General features: G+C 54.9%; 1 protein-coding gene across 1 annotated transcript in view; it reads left to right on the top strand.

The window, feature by feature from the left end:
• Positions 1–15,893, top strand: part of ADCY1 (adenylate cyclase 1) — a 108,622-nt gene that overhangs the window by 69,790 nt on the left and 22,939 nt on the right. The window contains exons 11-14 of the mRNA XM_011229861.3: positions 989–1,073; positions 8,614–8,703; positions 9,263–9,519; positions 9,769–9,895. Of these exons, the coding sequence (XP_011228163.1) occupies positions 989–1,073; positions 8,614–8,703; positions 9,263–9,519; positions 9,769–9,895 (559 nt within the window). The remainder of the gene's footprint in view (positions 1–988; positions 1,074–8,613; positions 8,704–9,262; positions 9,520–9,768; positions 9,896–15,893) is intronic.

Here is a 15,893-nt window from a genome sequence, read left to right on the forward strand (position 1 = left end):
GTCCGGGGAGAAGGGCCGGGAGTTCCTTCTGTGTCTGGTTGCTCTCCCGTGGTCCCTGGCTCACGGGGACGGCCAGCTGTCCGTGGGCTTGAGGAAGCCGGGAGGCAAGCCCCAGCGGCACGTGCGTGGGGCGCTCACTGACAGGCTCTCCGTTGTCGTGTGAATGCTCCTAAGACACCGGCTGTGCTCAATGTTTCCATCCACACAACGTGTACCCTTGACTCCAGGACAGATTTCGAGGGAGAAATTGCACGTTGGTTTCTAGGCGTGCGTCATTTTCAGATATGTGAAAATGAGAAAAAGCGGCCTCTGGAAAGGAAGAAAGGTGTAGTAATTTAATAATATTCAGTTACGCTAAGTCAAAGTGAACTCGGCAGTGTTGGTTTTCGGCAGGAAGACCCGCTTTCCTTCCAGATGGACCACTTTCTTAACAAGACCTCCCTAGCGGAGTCGTTCCCCTTTGAGTTTCCAGAGTTTCCAGAATGCACAGGAAGCTGCCCCATCCCCAGACGCTGGGAACACGGTGGCCACCTGATGGCCTTGTGTGGGGGTTCAGCTTTTTCTAGAAAAGCTGCTCCCAGACGACATCCAGTGGAGGGCAGCGCCCAGTGGCCTGTCCTTCAGGAGGGAGGACCTTGCGGCTGACCCAAGAGGATAGAAGTCAGGTGGAGGGGCACCTGGGTGGCGCGGTCGTTAAGCATCTGCCTTCGGCTCAGGGCGTGATCCCGGCGTTCTGGGATCAAGCCCCACATCAGGCTCCTCTGCTGGGAGCCTGCTTCTTCCTTTCCCACTCCCCCTGCTGTGTTCCCTCTCTTGATGGCTGTCTGTCTTTGTCACATAAATAAATAAAAAATCTTAAAAAAAAAAACAACGAAGTCGGGTGGAGACAGGAGGGACTTGGTGGAGATGTCAGGGGATGGAATCGCGGCACTGCTTGGGTACACCTTGCTCGGCCCAGCCCGCGGTGACCCTGTGTCTTCTGTCCTAGGAGCGTGGTCCTCCTCCTGCTGCTGGTGTTCTGCATCTGCTTCCTGGTGGCCTGTGTCCTGTACCTGCACATTGCCCGGGTCCAGGTGCGTGCATGTGTGTGTGTGTGCGTGTGTGTGTGCACACGTGTGTGTGTGTGTCCCGTACCTGCGCATCACCTGGACAGGTACAGGCATGGCCTCTGCTTGCCCTCTCGACAGGACGGATGGGGCGGGGGAGCCCCTCACCCTCCGGTGGAGCAGGAGCTCATGAGACCGTGTCATGTTCCGGGTCCTGCTTGGAGTTCCGGGGGTGCCCCAGGGTGCAGGACAGGCAGTCCAGTGACGGAGTGAGGCCTATTGGGGGGTGTCACATTCTCCCGAGTGCAGAGTTCCTCAGGGCAGGGGACCAGCGGTCTGTGGTGTGCTCACGGGTTGGATGGGGCATCTGCACCATGGACGGTTCTCCATTGGCTTTGCTATGTGACCTTTGGGGTGGGGTGGGGTTGGGGCTGGGAGGGCACCCGGGCGGCTGTGCTCCTGGGAGAGCCCTGGGTCCCAGCCCGGCGTGGCCTGCCGTCCGTGTCACCACACAGCCCATTTCCCCGCTTCACCCCATAGCCACATCCAGCAGACCCGGTGTTATCTTTGTGAAGTTGTTGGAAACTGCAGCTTTTTGAAAAACTAAATTTGGTTTTATTCACTTAACTTCTTTGTTATTCTTAGGTAACTTCTTGGGTTTTTTTATTTGAAAAAGTGTTATTTATTTAAACCGTATTTCTAATTTGATCTTCATAGACAGTGACTCTTGGCTTGGAAACTGCCATTTATCACTTTAAGTGAGATGGTTCATTCACATAATTTTTGGTGAGCACGTGCCAGCTGGAGCCGGCTTCGAGAGCCTGCCCAGCCTCCTGGGGAGCTGGGAGCCAGGTGTGGGGGTGGACATGCTCCTCCTGGCACAGGTGGCCTCAGCCCGAACCTGTGGAATTCAGACTCTCACACACCTGCTGGTGTCCCCATGATAGCTCTGAGTGTCCACCCTGGGGTGTGGCCCGGAGACTGTGCTGCACAGGTGGCGGCATCAGGCTGGGGAGGGGTGGCGGCTGGCAGGTGGGGCCGGGCCATCGGCAGAGGCCGGCATGTGCCATGGAAGACAGGTATGGGTGGGCCCGGATCCGCACGGACGCGCTCGTGGGTGAGCCTGGGTCTGCGGTAGCAAGGCCTCTGTGGGAAAGCCTGAGTCAGCTGGGCTGGCACTTTCCTCTGGGATAGGGCAGGCAGCCACAGCTAGGGCACCCGGGCAGCTGGGCCAGCTCCGTGGCCATCCGGGAACTTCATCCCCCCACCCTGGCTTGGATCCCCCATTGCTAGGGGCTGCTGGTGCTGGGGCCTCCGTGTCCGCATCTGTGGTACGGGGTGGGAATTGAGCTGATACACATCAGTAGTGGGAGCCTGGCACACAAGGGGAGAGGCTAGAGACCAAAGGGACAGTGTCAGTGGGCCCAGGAGGGGGCCACGAGGCCAGGATGGGGAGGAGGGGCCTGCAGTGCTGTGGGCCAGCAAGAAAGTAGGCTTGAGGGTGCGGGGTGGGTGCTGGAAGGGGGCTGAGCTGGACTGGCCAGCCGCGAGGGCCAGTGGGAGCCGGACTGTGGCCCTGAGTGGGGGATCGTGGGGTCAGGGCTGGCTGGGCTGGGCAGGAAGGGACTGTCAGGGAGCCTCTGAAGGTTCAGGTGTGCTTTGCTGTGGGGGGCTCCGCACCACAGGGCTTGCTGGGGAATGCGTGCTGTGAGCAAAAGGAACGGACACAGGAGGAGGACGGGCTCGTCCAGCACCAGCTGTAATTGGGGCTCTGGCAGGTAGTTTCAGCTGCGTGTCCATGGCCGTGACAGCTGAGATTCTCTCCCTGACGCTTGCTCAGATCTGCACAGGCCCTGCCCCTGGCGGACATGTCGTTCTGGGCCTTAACCTCCAGGCGCCCTCATACACCAGGCTGTGTCGAGCTGAGTGGAGGAGGCCATGGCTGCCACCTCTGCCTCTGTCTTGTAAACCCTCGGCCACGTGGCTCAGGCTCGGGTCACCCGGCAGAGCGTGCCAAGGTGAGTGCACATGGACGTGCCCTCCTCCTGGCGTGTCCTGGCCATGGCACGCTCCAAGGAGAGGCAGGCATCCGTGGTGCTCTGTGGCATCGCCCCCTGGTGGCCTCAGGGACGTTCTGCGCCTGTCGTGCTTGCAGGTGCTCACGTGGCCATGGCTGGAGTTAGCCTGGCTGCCTTTTTGTGTGCGTGGTGGGCCCGCCAGGCCACTTTTGATAACTGTGGTTCATGCTCCGCGGACATTCTCCAGGGTTTGGGTCAGATCCGCTGTTTTTTCCTGAATTACAACAATTTTCCATGCCTGTTTTGCTCCGTGGATATATAAGCAAATTAAATGCAAGGATAAGTAGGCCACCAGCCTTAAAGCTAAGACAGGCCCCTTGGAGTCCACGTGTGGCCCACAGCATGCAGGCTTTGCCCATGTTGGTCTTCGTGATCACTGTTGTTCACTTTTCAGAAAAGTGTTTTAACCTTTTGCATTTGAGCAAACACGTTTCTAGGATCAGGTATTCGTGTCCAGGGAAGGTCTTAGCACCCCGTGGCTGGCAGTCACAGCTCCCACCCAGGGTGTGGGCATGGTGGTCTTAAGGAACATGATTCTGCAGGTAACAGAATAGCCAGCTCATGTATTGGTCTCAGATGCCAAAGGGAATTGATTGTCTCACGTATTTGGAAACAGCAGTGGAAGAGGGGGGCCTGGGGCTGGTGCTCTCCAGGGACTCCGTTCTGCAGCTGAGACCGGAGACCTGTTCTCTGGGCCCTCCCTGCCTGTTCGGGCCCACCTGAGCCCAAGCTGCCTTACTCGGGGTGTCACACCGACAACCAGCTGTACCTCCATCTGCCACGCCTGGAGCAGCGAGGCCTCTGTGGCATCTCCCTCCAAGAACCCACAAGCTTTGCTCTCAGTGCCCCGGCTTCTGCCAGTCAGAGCCTCCCAGGGAAGCAGCAAGAAGACATAGGGGCACACGTCCGACTGCCCCATGTAGAAAGGATTCCTTCCCGGGGTTTGGCTTTCCTCCTTTACTGGACCGGTTTCCGTCCCTGGGGGAGTCTGGAATCTGCAGGGCAGGCGAGCAGAGGAGACAAATATAAAGCCGGGGGTGGGGGGGGGTGGGCACGGCTTATGAATCCCGTGCTCAGACTCCTGCCCCCACCGGCCGGTCCCGGCTGCTCCCCACTTCCAGACCCAGCATCCGTCCTCTCTTCCCGTTGTTGCCCAATCAGTGACCACAGCCTCAGAAGGCCGAGGGCGGCCGTGGCCAGCTGGCTTCCCGCTCCGGGCAGTGTGTGGCTGAAGGGAAGGGGGCCGCAGGCTTTATTGGGGGCTCCTTCTGGCTGACCGTCGGCACGGTCTGGCTTGGGCGGTGGTGGGACTGTCACCCCAGCTCCTGGTGGCTCCTCTCCAGTCTCGCCTGTGGCCGTCCCTGTCCCCAGGCCAGCCCCAGTGTGTGGAGTCCCTCCGGTGGTGCCCCCAGTCCTTCTGCTCCCCCTTCTGCCACCTGCAGGCTTTAAAGACCTGGTGTGGTTGACCCAGGTCCACCCGATCGTCCTTGGTGAGTAACGCAGTCTGCCCACTGCTGAGGCCAATCACAGCTGCCATGCTCGACCATGTGGGCTGCCACGTGGTCAAGGGATGGTGGCTCTTCACAGGCCCAGGCATTGAGGGAGAGACCGTGGGGACCATTTTGTGCCCATTGCAAGTGTACTGGATACCACTAGCCTTACTGGTTTTTATGTCTCTCTGTATTTATAACCTACAGTAAGAGAGTTTTGATACGTTTTAAAAAATGTATTTAAATTTAGGTAATTAACATATAGTGTATTACTGGTTTCAGAGGTAGAGTTCAGTGATTCATCGGTCTTCTATAACACCCAGCGCTCACCCCATCACGTGCCGAGAGTCTTGATATTTTAACGAACCTTTTTAAGGGTCATGGGACAATCCGTGGGAACACTGCACTGTTTCGGTTGGCATGGTGTTCTCCACATTTTCGCGGTGCACTGCGAGGCCAGGACCTTGCCAGTGTGACTAGGAGGACGTGACCCCGGCTCTGCAAGAGCGGGCATTCAGCTGGGACCAAACATCAGAAGGACGTTTCTCCATCAGTGAGCCATGTGCTTCGGGAGGGTGGGGTCACGGTAAGGCCAGTGGGGTACAGCAGCATGCACCTGCTATGTTCCCTGGGGGGAATGGAGGGAGGCTAGAGAATCCTGCTGCTGTGGAGCCATGGGGTGAGGTCAGCAGTATGACCGGCCAGCGAAGGAACTGCGTGGCTTTGTGCTTTGTCACCTGGGCCCGGATGGACGCTCATTCCCAGAATCCCTTTCCCATGTGTCTCATTAGGAGAAGGGCGCCGTGTTGGGGGCTCCCTGTTGGTCTATGCTGGAATTGGGCATGCAGCGTCGGTGACTTTAGTCAGGTTGGCCTTGGTGAGTGGGCATTCGTGTAGCTGAGCGTGACGCTTGTCCACGAGTCCATGGGGAGGTGGTGGGGGTGGCTGGGGAGAGGGGCTGACTGGTGTCCACAGAACGGGACGTCCCCGCACCCTGATTATTATACTCCTTGTCTGCTGAGGTCCCCCATTGGTGGCACTCTCATGGGACACTGGTGTTCCCCCTCAGACCAGTCTCTTCACAGACGTGTGCCCCAGGGTGACTTCCTTGTCACTGTCCTGCTCCTTTCGAGTCCTTGGCCATCCAGCGGGACTGCAGGCCAGAGCCCAAGAGTCAGCGAATGACGGCACATCTGGCCCCTTCTCCTTCCAAGCAGAGCACACAGCAGGTGCATGGTCTGATGTTCTGCCCACTGGCACGATTTACTGTCACCGTCCTTCAGGGACGAGCCAGAGAGGGCCGTTGTGGCTGCAGCTGCCCACTCTGGATGGCGCTTCTGGTTGTGTGGAACCTGCCGGAAGCTAGTGGAGTCTTCTCTTCTGCCGTCACCTGATCGTGAACGATCACAGGTGTAGCAGGAGTGGGACTGTGGCATCTGGGCCTCTCCTTGGTGTAATGTGCGTGTGCCCCTAGGGCCTGCCTGGGCCTGGTCACGTATGTGCCTCTCCCACTCGATGACGGGGGGTTGCTGTCCGTGCACACCCACCTTACAGCATTGGAGGGTCACATAACACCCGGCTCGGGAGGTGGCTCAGATCCCCTGGCACCTTGCTGGCCCATGACCAAGGCCCAGGAGCAGGACAAGTGTCTCCAGAGAATGAACAGGCTTTGCTCTGAACCCCATCCAGAGGCTGAGCTGTGGTTCACGTATCAGGGCAGCCGGCCACTCCGGGGGCCCCACCCACCTGTGCGCTCACGAGTTAGTCTGTGTTCACTGTGGTCTTGCCTCTGATGGGACTGGAAGTTGCCAGGGTGCGCTGGTGGGGGGCGGAGATGACTGTCTAGTGGGGTGAGCAGGAACCAGTGGGGTCCTGTGAGTGTGAGCTGGCGACAACCCACGTCCCCAAGCTCACGCAGCGGGGGTCCTGGCTCCAAGCACACAGTCAGCCAGGGTTCGGCCGCACGGAAGCAGGGTCCAGGAGAAGGTTGACGAGGTCACGCAAAGCCACAGCATCCCTTGATTCCCGCTGGCCCACGTCACGGCTCCCAGCATGCCCTCCTAGCCTGGCGAGGCCGTCTGCCGCGTCCTGTGGTTCGGCTGGGGTCAGCGGCCCCAAAGCCTGAGTTTGAGGAAAGGATCAGATCCTGGATGACGCTTGCGCTGTGGTAGGAGGGGGAAGGAGTCAGTTGCCCGGGGCGGGCGGGGGGGGGCGTACTTGCGGCCGCCTACAGTGTGGACGGTGTAACGGGAGGTCAGATGGTGCCCAAGAAAGTAAGCTCCTGAGTCCAGCTGCTGGCGGCTGGTTGGCTCTCTTATTTCCACGGAATGGCGTGCAGCGCTGGCGTACGGCTGGCAGGAAACAAAGCTGTGAGTCCCCAATGAATGAAGCCGGGACTTGCTAAATTCCCGCCCATAAATAAAGCATCGCGTGAGCAGTTAGTGTGTGCTGTGTGTAGAGCTCAAACGGAGGGACCAGACCCAGAGATCCCACGTGGGCAGCTTGTATGGAACCTGTAGGAACCCGCTGCCATTTGGCCATTTGCCACACAAATGAGAACGGCGCGTTCACCCCGGCAGGCTGCCGCGATTTGGTGCCCCCGAGCCCTGCCTAGCTGCCCCCCGCCCCCGCACCGCGGACCCAGCTCCAGGCCGCCTTCCACTTCAGCCCCTGTGCACCCCGGGGAGGTCTTGCTGAGCCTCAGTCAGCAGGCCCCCACTCATCACCTCCACGAGGCACCTCTGTGCTGTTCCTGCCTCTCCCAGGGCCCCAGGGGCTCCTGACATCCACCGCCAGGATGATCCCTCCAGTGTTTGCTGAGTGAATGCGTGAGCTGCGAGTGCTGGGTCGGCCGGGGGCCAGAATCCCATGGCTGCATCCTCAGCCTTGTCCCAGGGCTGACACGAGAGTAGATGGGGAGGGAGGTGGCAGGCACTGGTTCCATAAAGCAGTTGGGGTTGGCGCTGTCGCAGACAGCTTTTCGCCATGAGATCTGGGGGGCCCAGCGTGTCTGCACAACGCAGCAGTGTTGGGGCTCCGGAATCCCAGACGGGACCCAGATCCGCAGCTGTGGCTGTGTGAGCTCCATAGAATGAGGGAGGCTGGCTGGCCGGGCCGCATTTGCTTGCCTGCAGACCAGGACAGTGAGGGTCCTCACTTCCCGGGGGGTAGGGGTGGGGGATGGTGGGTAGCCCCACGGCGGCCCGGGCACCCTGGCTGGCTGGGGGTCTCGTGACCATCCTGTGCAGGGTCCCCGCAGTCTTCACTTTACTTTTGATTTCCAATTTCACGAGAGCGAATCTACAAAGAACTTGGCCCTTTTATCCTTGAAGTCACATGTTGAATATTGCAAAATGTACTTAAGTAGATGTAAAATAGAATTTCTTTCTTTCTTTTTTTTTTGTTGGTTTTATTTTTTTTATTTTTTATTTTTTTATTTTTATTTTTATTTTTTTGGTTCTTTTTTTTATAATAATATTTATATTATGTTAGTCACCATACAGTAGATCCCTGGTTTTTGATGTAAAGTTCCATGATTCATTAATTGCGTATAAATACACCCAGTGCAATTTCTAATAACAAAAATGATGCAAAACCTTTGTGAAGAAAATGATAAAACTTACTTGAAGCATATAAAAGAAGACAAAATACAGGTAAATTCTTGTGGTTTCTGAGATAGAAGGATTTCATATAACAAAAACGTCACATTAATTGATTCAGTTCATCAGCGCCAGAGTCATGGTGTGGGGTACATGGTGGTAGGTGTGGTTCTTTTTAATTTAAAGACATTAGCTTTGGTTTCTTTTGATTAGGGCAGTTTGTTGACCTGGGAGGTGAAGCATGAGCTCAGCCAAGGAGTTTGTGTGGAGGGGGAACCATGGGTGGGGCCCCAGCCGCTCCCCGGGCTCTCTGCACAGTCTGCACTGTGACCATGTCTGTGCACGTGAACCAATTCCCTAATGAGTGCCTGTTTTTACAGTAATATATTGTATTGTTCAGTGTTTTCCAGGATGCCTGACGATCCAGATCCGCACCGTCTTGTGTATTTTCATAGTGGTCCTCATCTACTCGGTGGCCCAAGGATGTGTGGTGAGCGTCTCAAGAGGCAGCAGGGTCTGGCGTGGAGAGTGGAGTGAGGTGTGGACGGGGGTCGAGGGGGATGCTGTCTCCTGGTGGAGGGACACCCAGCCCCTTCACAGTGTGTAGATGATAGAATCTGGGGCAGAGAAGCAGGACAGACTGGGGCTGGGGCGGGAGTACCGGGGGGTGGTGTGCTGCAGTAACAATAGGATGGGTGCGAGTACCGGGGGGGTGCTGCAGTAACAATAGGATGGGTGCGAGTACCGGAGGGGGGGTGCTGCAGTAACAATAGGATGGGTGCAGGAGCACCCAGAGGAGGCTGGCAGTCTGGGGAAGATGGCCCCCCGACCCTGGTCCGCCCTCCCTGCTGGAAGGCAGAGCAGGAGGAGGGTCCGAGGCCTTCTGGCGACACCTGGGGGTATGGGTCATCTGGGGGTGTGGGTCACTTGGGGCGCGGGTCACCTGGGGCCATGTCTCGGGAGCCAGAGGCAGTAGCGGGCTGGGGGTGGAGGTGGGGCTGGTCCTGGGCGGGCGTCTCCCATGCTCCCTGCCCCTCCGTCCCCTTCAGGTGGGCTGCCTGCCCTGGGCCTGGAGCTCCAGCCCCAACGGGTCCCTGGTGGTCCTGACACCTGGTGGCCGGAATGCCGTGCTGCCCGCCGCACCCTGCGAGTCTGCGCCCCACGCACTGCTCTGCGGCCTTGTGGGCACCCTGCCGCTGGCCATCTTCCTGCGGGTGTCCTCCCTGCCCAAAATGATCCTGCTCTTCGTGCTCTCGGCATCCTACATCCTGGTCCTGGAGCTCAGCGGGTACACCAGGGCCTCAGGGTAGGTGCGCTGCTCCCACCAGGACACAGCTGGGCGGTGACACGTGCGCCTGCTCGGGAAACACACTGGTTCTGGGGCTTCTCCACGGGTCCATTTGGGCCCCAGTTCCAGCAAGGCCCTGGGTTTCCTGGCGAGAGTGGCTTTAGCCTGGGTCTGTAGCAGGTGCCACTGAGTGTCGTGCCCAGGGGCACGTGGGGCTGGGGCTGGGGTTCTCCGTGCCGACGAGGTTTTCTTCCTCGTCCCCCCCAGGGGCGGCGCGGTGTCCGGGCGCAGCTTCGAGCCGATCGTGGCCATCCTGCTGTTCTCGTGCACGCTGGCCCTGCACGCCCGGCAGGTGGACATCAAGCTGCGGCTGGACTATCTCTGGGCAGCACAGGCAAGATGCGCTTTCTCTGCTCCGTGGAGAGTGGGGTGTGGCAAGGAAGCCCCTTGGGAGGGGAGTCAGGGGCTCCTGTCTGGACACCAGCTGGTGTGTGGGTAGAAGAGGCAGTGCTGGGGCCGAGGAGTAGGACAGGGGCCAAGAGAAGGCAGCGCTGGGGAGCCCAGGACGTGGGGACCAACTGATGAGACCTGCCTGACGGGCGCAAGAGTTTGGCAGTGTTTTGAGCAGTGAGTTCCCCATCCCCAAAGGCATTCCGGTGGTGGGACTGCGGTGCAGACTGGCTCAGCCTTCGCTGGGCTGCACGTGACAGCAGATCTCATCAGGGCTGTGGGAAACTCCAGAAAATGCTGACTCCTGCACCATCCACCCCAGATTTAGTAGGTCTGCGGGTGGGGGCGGGCAGCAACCTCCATTATTGCCAAGCACACTGGCAAATTCCAGCACAAGAGGCCTGAAGGGGGCTGAGGAGTGCAGACGTGGGAGCGGCCCCTGGGCCCCGAGCCCCTGGGAGGGAGGTGATGACCACCAGGGGCTTGCACTGCCAAGCGACCGGCACACAGGTGCACTTCTGGGCCCGGACCAGGATGTGGGGCTGGGGTCTCTGGAACCCCCTTGTCTCCTGCTGTGTCCTCAGCCTTTGGACGGGGAGGCTGTCCGGCTTTCTGGGCCAAGTTCAAACTCTGTCTGTGCAACGTGCAAACTTCTTGCCCCTGGTCAGGTTGCTTCCGCTTGCCTTCCCCATCAGACCCGTGAGTGTCAGCCCTCAAGAGTTTTCTTATTCTGATGTATTAAGAAGCAGCTCTTTAGTGTCCACGGCATTTAATTGTGTCTGTTCTCACGGCAGCCCTGTCCAGGGGGTGGGGCCCGCAGGTGGGGAATGGGGCACGGATGTGGGGGCTCTGGGCCCAGGTGGCTGAGACACAGCTGAGCCAGGATGACCAGGGGTCCGAGGGGTGTCTAGGGCAGGTGGGAGCCTCCTCATCCTGGGGGCCCCGTGGGCAGCCAGGGGCCCTGCCATAGGCCGGGGCACAGGGATAGCTGTAGTCCGACCCCAGACAGGTGACGCCCAGAGGATTGGGGGGTGAGGTCGCCCACGCTGAGGAAGGCCATCTGCTTCATTCGTGCCAGGCTTTCAAATGCTAATCCCTCCAGAGACCAGCAGACCCCCAGAAAGGATGTTCGAAGCCCTGTGGCTCATAAAAGGTTCCATCTCGGGTGAGGGCGGGGGACACGGTAACCATAGTTTCCTACCCGGACAGGCCTGGTGGCAGGCCTGGTGCAGGGCAGGTGCTCGGTGAGGCTGAGCGGCCTTGGGACCCCGCCTTGCTCACCGCCGGGGCTGCGCCGCCTGCCGTGGCGAATCTGATACTTTCTGGTTTCATTAGCCTGGAAAAGACAGATTCCGGCTGAGGACATCAGGGTGGGTCGCATAGTCAAGATCACAAAGGATGATTCTGTTACTTTGGGTAAACAAAAGAGGGAAGACACGTGTGTGCGTGTGCACACGTATGTTCCAGGTACATATGTGTATCTGTGCGTGCGTATGCGTACACACATACGCATGCTGGGGAAAAACATGGCTTAATTATTCTTTTTTACATAACCGCTGCACATCTCACTCCTGTAAAGCATGCGCTTCCGTGGTTTTCAGTTATTTACTGAGTTGGGCAACCGTCCCCACGGTCAGTGTTAGAACATTCGCACGTCCCCAGAAAGAACCCTGTACCCATTAGTGGTCACTCTCTACTTTGGCCATCCCAACCCCAAGCAACCGCTAGTCTCCTTTCTGTCCCTGTGGAAGTGCCTGTTTCGGTCCTTCTCCATCCCGTGTGCTAAGTTATTGTCTGCTCCGGGCAGTCCCCACTCCCCCTGTGTGCCAGGAGACCCCTGCTTCTGAGGGGCCTGCCGCCCGGCGCCGTCTTCACTGCACACCTGGATTCTGGATTCTGGGGGGGCAGACAGAAGCCCCTGAAATGCTGAGCCCCTTGGCCTCCTGTCCATGGGGCTGGGACACGTGGGCTGGGCTGTGTGGGTAGTACAGGCCCCGAGTTCCCCTGCAGACTGGGGAACACCCCTGATGCTGGCTCCGCCCCTCGAGGGACTTGGGCTGCCACTGTCATCCCGCATGAGGGCCCGACCACAGCCCCTGTCAGGTAAGGTCAGGGGAGCTGAAGTCCCTGGTAGGTATCAGGCAACCCTGGGCTGGCGTGGTGCCTGGGGTATCACAGCGCAGGGTCTCCACCCCAGGCAGGCCACCAGACAAGACTCATGGCCGTCAGCCACGGGACACAGCCAGCCCTCAGTGACCATGCGGGAAGGGACCCAGCCGTGCTCTCCCTGCTCCTGCAGACACTCCACGCTGGCCAAAACCCGCTGAAGCAGGTGGCATGGGGGCCTGTTGGCAGGGTCCTCCGGGAGATCTCGGGTCTGAGCGGACGCCAGAGCCGACAGCCACATACATGAGCTCCCAGAAGGAGGCCTGACCATAGCCGTTTGCCAAAGCCTCACCAGGTAACAGAGAACAGCCTTTTTTGTGGGCTGTGCCAAGGGACCTGGTCTTGTCTGGCTCCGGCTGCCTGTCCAGGCTGACTGGGCTGGCTGGTCCCCAGAGGTGGTCGGCTGCCCCCTCTGGTTTCAGATCTTTGAGTTGTGAATAGCTACTGAGAGCTTGAGAAGAACAGACTCAGGGGAACCGGACCGGCCTGGGGGTGTGCAAATCTGGGCCTCCGACCTGTTCACCAGACACCTGCTCTGCGGCTGCCCTCACAGATGGAGGCCGAGGAGGTGTTCGCTCTCATCTGGGCTGGCAAGCGCTTCTCTTGGCATTGGTGTCCCTTGAACTGTTGGTAAGCCTGGGGGTTGACCCTGCCCTGGGGTTCTCCACCACCAGCACCCCGTGCCACACCCAGCTCCCAGCTCCAAGTGAACTTTCCAGAGACTTCCGTGCCAGAGAGACCCTTCACGTGTCACTGGGAACACAACACACTGTCATGTTTTTCCAAGTATGTGTAACGAGAAATGCCACCTCACTTTCCCGTAAACCCAGCAAAACAAGGATATTTCTAGACTTTGCCTATTTGCCCTCCGGGTATGTAAGCCTGTCCTGCAGACATCACAGTGTCTCACACTGTTGTGCAATGGCCAGGCCAGAGGCGGAGGGTTAATTATTTACTGGCCCTGGGCTGGTCACATAAACCTGCATACTCGAGCTTGCCTCTTCATCTGTGGCCATCACAATGCTTTTGTTCCAGAGCCGTGTTTTCTTTGGACTCTCCAGATAATCACGATGCCGATTGTAGTTCTGATGATAGTAGAGCAACTGATTTCTTTTTTTTTTTTTTTAAGATTTTATTTTTTTATTTAACAGAGATAGACACAGCCAGTGAGAGAGGGAACACAAGCAGGGGGAGTGGGAGAGGAAGAAGCAGGCTCATAGCGGAAGAGCCTGATGTGGGGCTCGATCCCAGAACGCCAGGATCACGCCCTGAGCCGAAGGCAGACGCCTAACCGCTGTGCCACCCAGGCGCCCCGAGCAACTGATTTCTACCAGTGAATGCTTGACTCAGGAGGGTGATTCCCATCGGTGCGGGCGCCATATTGGTGGCACTCAGGGAAGGTGGCCCAGCGTGGGCTTGCTTGTGACGTAGGAACGGTTCTATGTATTGTTGGATTCACTTTGCCAATATTTGGTAAGAATATTTGCATCCCAGCTCATGAATGTTGTCGTTCTGTAGAGTGAAGCAGGCCTCAAGAGTGGGGACGTGTTCCTTCCTTTTCAGGTTTTTGGAAGGGTTTGTAGAATCGGTACCATTTCTTCCTCAGATGTTTGGGGAAGTGAAGCCCTCGGGCTTGGATTTGTATGTATGTATTTAGGGTGGGAAGGTTTTAACTAAAATCACTTTTCCCAAAGATAAAGGGTTATCAGGTTTTCCATTTCTTTTTGAGGTATCTTTGGAAATTTACGTCATTCCCTAAATGTCGTTCATTCTATTGTCACGTAATTGTTTATACCATTCCCTTCTTACCCCTTTACCATTTATAGGATTTGTGGTGACGTCCCCTCTCTCCTCCTGATATAGAATTGTGTAGACTCTTTTTTTTTTATCATTGTGACTAAAAGTTTATACATTTTATTGATCTTCTCAAGAAACAGCTTTTGATTTTCCTGATTTTTCTGTTATTTTAGAGTTTCCCATTTCACTAGATTCCACTCTGATCTTTATTTTCTTCTGACGACTTTGGGTTTAATTGACTCTTATTTTCTAGTTTCTCAGGATGATTTGTATCTTCTCTGATTCAAGGGTTTTGTTATCCATTTTCCTCCAAGTGCTGCCTTAATCCCACAAATTTTGACGTTATATGTCATTTCGTTTTCCTTTGGTTCAAAGAACTTTCTGTTTTTTGTTTTTTTTTTTAAGTTCTTCTTTGGACCAAAATTTATGAAGACATACATTCTTTTGTTGAAGATTTCTCACAGATCTTTGTTACTGACTTCTGCTTAGTTTTACTGTGGTCGGAGATTATGCCCTGTATGCCTTGAATCCTTTTAAATGCCTCGAGAATGGGTTATTATCGTCCATGATCCATTCTGTCACTGTTGGATGGTGTGTTTTTTGAATGTCAATGAGGTCAAGCTGGCTGAGACTGTTCATTGGTCTCCTATGCCCTTACAGACTTTCTGCCCAGATAGTCTACCAATTTTTGAGAGAATGATGTTGAAATCTCCCACTGTGCCTGTGGACAGAATTTTGTGCAGTTTTATCAGTTTTGCTTCATATATTTTGGTGATCTGTTACTAGATGCATAATAAATGTTTAGGGTTATGTCCTCTTAGTAAGTTGAAACTTTTATCCCCCTTATCACTATGGAAAGAGCTGCTTTCCGAGGTTATGTGCCTGGCTCTGCAGACTACTTTGTGTGCTGTTATATAGGTAATCCAGCTCCCATTATATATTTTTTCCATCATTTTATGTTTAATGTATTGATGTCTTTTTACTTAAAGTGGATTTCTTTTTTATTAATGTTAGTCACCATACAGTACATCATTATTTCTTATAAGCAACATAAAATTGGACCTTGCCTTCTTATCCAGTTTATAAATCTCTGCCTTTTTAATTGAGCTATTGAGACCATTTACAGTTAATGCGATTATTGATGCAGTTGGATTTTAATCTTTTATCTTGTTGTTTCCTATTTGTCCCAACTGTCCATCTATTCTTTGTGAATTTTTTCCCTCTTTTTCTGCTTGTTTTGGGTTAATTAAATATTTTTATTATTCTATTTAAATATAAAATAATCTTTATTATTCCATTAATAATTATTATTGATTATTTATTAAAGATAATAATTATTGTTAATTCATTTATCTCTCTCACTCTCCCCCCTTCTTCTTTTTATTAGCTGCAATTCTTTGTTGTATTATTTTTTTTTTAGTTTCTATTGAAATAGAAACTTTAAGTTTTTATTTAAATTCCAGTTAGTTAATGTGTAGTGTAACATTACTATTTCAAGAGTAGAATTTAGTGATTCATCACTTACACGTAACACCCCATGCTCATCACAGCAGATGCCCACCTTAATACCCATTGCCCCCCACCTCCCCTCCAGCAACCATCAGTTTTTTCTCTATAGTTAAGAGTCTATTCTTGGTTTGCCTCTCTCTCTTCTTTCCTCCTATGTTCATCTGTTTTGTTTCTTAAATTTCACATATGAATGAAATCATATGGTATTTGTCTTTCTCTGATGGACTTACTTCACTTAGCATAATACCCTCTAGCTCCATCCATGTCATTACAAATGGTAAGATTTCATTCTTTTTGATGGCTGAGTAATATTCCATTTTGTGTGTGTGTGTGTGTGTGTGTGTGTACAAATACATATACCACATCTTCTTTATTCATTCATCTGTCAGTGGACATCTGGGCTCTCTCTACAGTTTGGCTGTTGTTGATAATGCTGCTATAAACATTGGAATGCATGCATCCCTTCAAAT

This window comes from Ailuropoda melanoleuca, chromosome 1, assembly GCF_002007445.2.
Source record: "Ailuropoda melanoleuca isolate Jingjing chromosome 1, ASM200744v2, whole genome shotgun sequence".
Taxonomy (NCBI): Eukaryota; Metazoa; Chordata; class Mammalia; order Carnivora; family Ursidae; genus Ailuropoda; species Ailuropoda melanoleuca.